The sequence below is a fragment of the Cebus imitator genome, unplaced genomic scaffold, assembly GCF_001604975.1.
Source record: "Cebus imitator isolate Cc_AM_T3 unplaced genomic scaffold, Cebus_imitator-1.0 Scaffold1598, whole genome shotgun sequence".
Classification (NCBI taxonomy): Eukaryota; Metazoa; Chordata; class Mammalia; order Primates; family Cebidae; genus Cebus; species Cebus imitator.
In genome coordinates, this window is record NW_016108913.1 from 5,873 (window position 1) to 7,718 (window position 1,846).

General features: G+C 43.2%; 1 protein-coding gene across 1 annotated transcript; it reads right to left on the minus strand.

Annotated features, from left to right (window-relative positions):
- Positions 1-233: 233 nt before the first annotated feature.
- Positions 234-622, minus strand: LOC108299055 (40S ribosomal protein S20-like). The gene has a single exon (XM_037735950.1). The coding sequence runs from the start codon at positions 620-622 to the stop codon at positions 266-268; it is 357 nt and encodes a 118-aa protein (XP_037591878.1). The 3' UTR covers positions 234-265.
- Between the last annotated feature and the right edge of the window lie 1,224 nt (positions 623-1,846).

A 1,846-nucleotide genomic window follows, 5' to 3' on the forward strand; every position in this document is an offset into this window, starting at 1 on the left:
AAAAAAAAAAAAAAAAAAGAAAGAAAAAAAGAAAAAAGAAAAAAAAGTGTAAACATAGGGTTACCATATCACCCAGCAATTCTCCCCCAGGTATATACTCAAGAATGGAAAACATACATCCTCACAAAATTTGTACATGAAAGTTCACTGCAGTATTATTCATTACACCTCAAAGTGAAAACAATCCAAATATCCAACAAGTGATAAATAAGTATATATATCTATATTTTTTTCAACTGGTAATCCATTTATTAAAATTGCTGACTTAAGCATCTGCAATGGTGACTTTCACCTCAACTCCTGGCTCAATACTGATGGAAGTCATCAGCTTGACAATCTCAGGACTGTGCAAGTCAGTGAGTTGCTTGTGGATTCTCATCTGGAAACGATCCCATGTCTTAGAACCTTCACCACAAGGAGTTTTTCTTGTAGTGATTCTCAAAGTCTTGGTAGGCATCTGAACTGGTCCTTTCACTTTGAGATTCTTTTCCTTTACTCCTCTGATCAAGTCAGCACACGCCTTCTCCAGGGATTTTATGTTGCGGTTTGTTAGTGTGATTTGAATCTGGTGAATTGCCACCTCCGGCTCCACAGGTGTTTTTCTGGTATCCTTAAAATCCATGGCTGCTGCGTGGCTTCCTGACCGACTTGTTCCTTGGCAAGAGCGAACAGCAATGAGCCAGGAGCAGGAGCGTGTGGACCAACAGTTATGACCACGTCTTCCTCAAAGAGCCTGTATATATATATATATATTTTTTAAGACGGGGTTTCACCATGTTGGTCAGGCTGGTCTTGAACTCCTGACCTCAGGTGATCCGCCTTCCTTGGCCTCCAAAGTGCTTGGATTACAGGCATGAGCCACCACGCCCGGCCTATATATATTTTTTTAGACAGAGTTTCCTTCTGTCATTCAGGCTGGAGTGCAGTGGTGTGATCTCGGCTCGCTGCAGCCTCTGCCTCCTGGGTTCCAGCAATTCTCTTGTCTCAGCCTCCTGAGTAGCTGGAATCACAGGTGCCTGCCACCATACCCAGCTAATTTTTCTATTTTTAGTAGAGATGGGGTTTCACCACATTGACCAGACCGGTCTTGAACTCCTCACCTCAGGTGATCCGCCCACCTCAGCTTCCCAAAGTGCCGGGATTACAGGCATGAGCCACCATGCTCGGCCTATAAATGAATAAATAAATGTATAAATCCATACAATGGAGTCTTATTGAGTAATAAAAAGAAATAGAGGTTGATACTTACTACAATACAGATTAATTGGAAAAACGTGTTAAACAAAGAACAGGCTGGGTGCAGTGGCTCATGCCTATAATCCCAGCACTTTGGGAGGCCGAAGTGAGCGGATTGCCTGAGCTCAGGAGTTTGAGGCCAACCTGGGCAATGTGGTGAAACCCCGTCTCTCCTAAAATACAAAAAATTAGCTGGGCATGGCAGCGTGCACCTGTAGTCCCAGCCACTCAGAAGGCTGAGGCAGGACAATTGCTTCGACCTGGGAGGTGGAGGTTTCAGAGAGCCAAGATTACGCCACTGCACTCCAGCCTGGGTGACAGAGCAAGACTGTTTCTAAAACAAAACAAAACAGAAACAAAAGAACATCATAAAGGAGCATATGTTACATGATTTCATTTATATGAAATGTCCAGTATAGGCAAATCTATAGAAGCAGAAAGTAGATTAGTGGTTGCCAGGGCAGGGGTATTTTGGAAAAAAAATGGGGATTGACTGCTAATGGGTATGGGGTTTCTTTTGGGAGCAGTGAAAGTGCCCTGAAATTGATTGGGGATTTGGTTGCACAACTCCAAATGTGTGAAAACCCATTAAGTCATACACTTTTTGTGT

Bases quoted from the DNA above. Each gene is read 5' to 3' on its own strand.
- LOC108299055 (XM_037735950.1), bottom strand. From the start codon at position 622: ATGGATTTTAAGGATACCAGAAAAACACCTGTGGAGCCGGAGGTGGCA.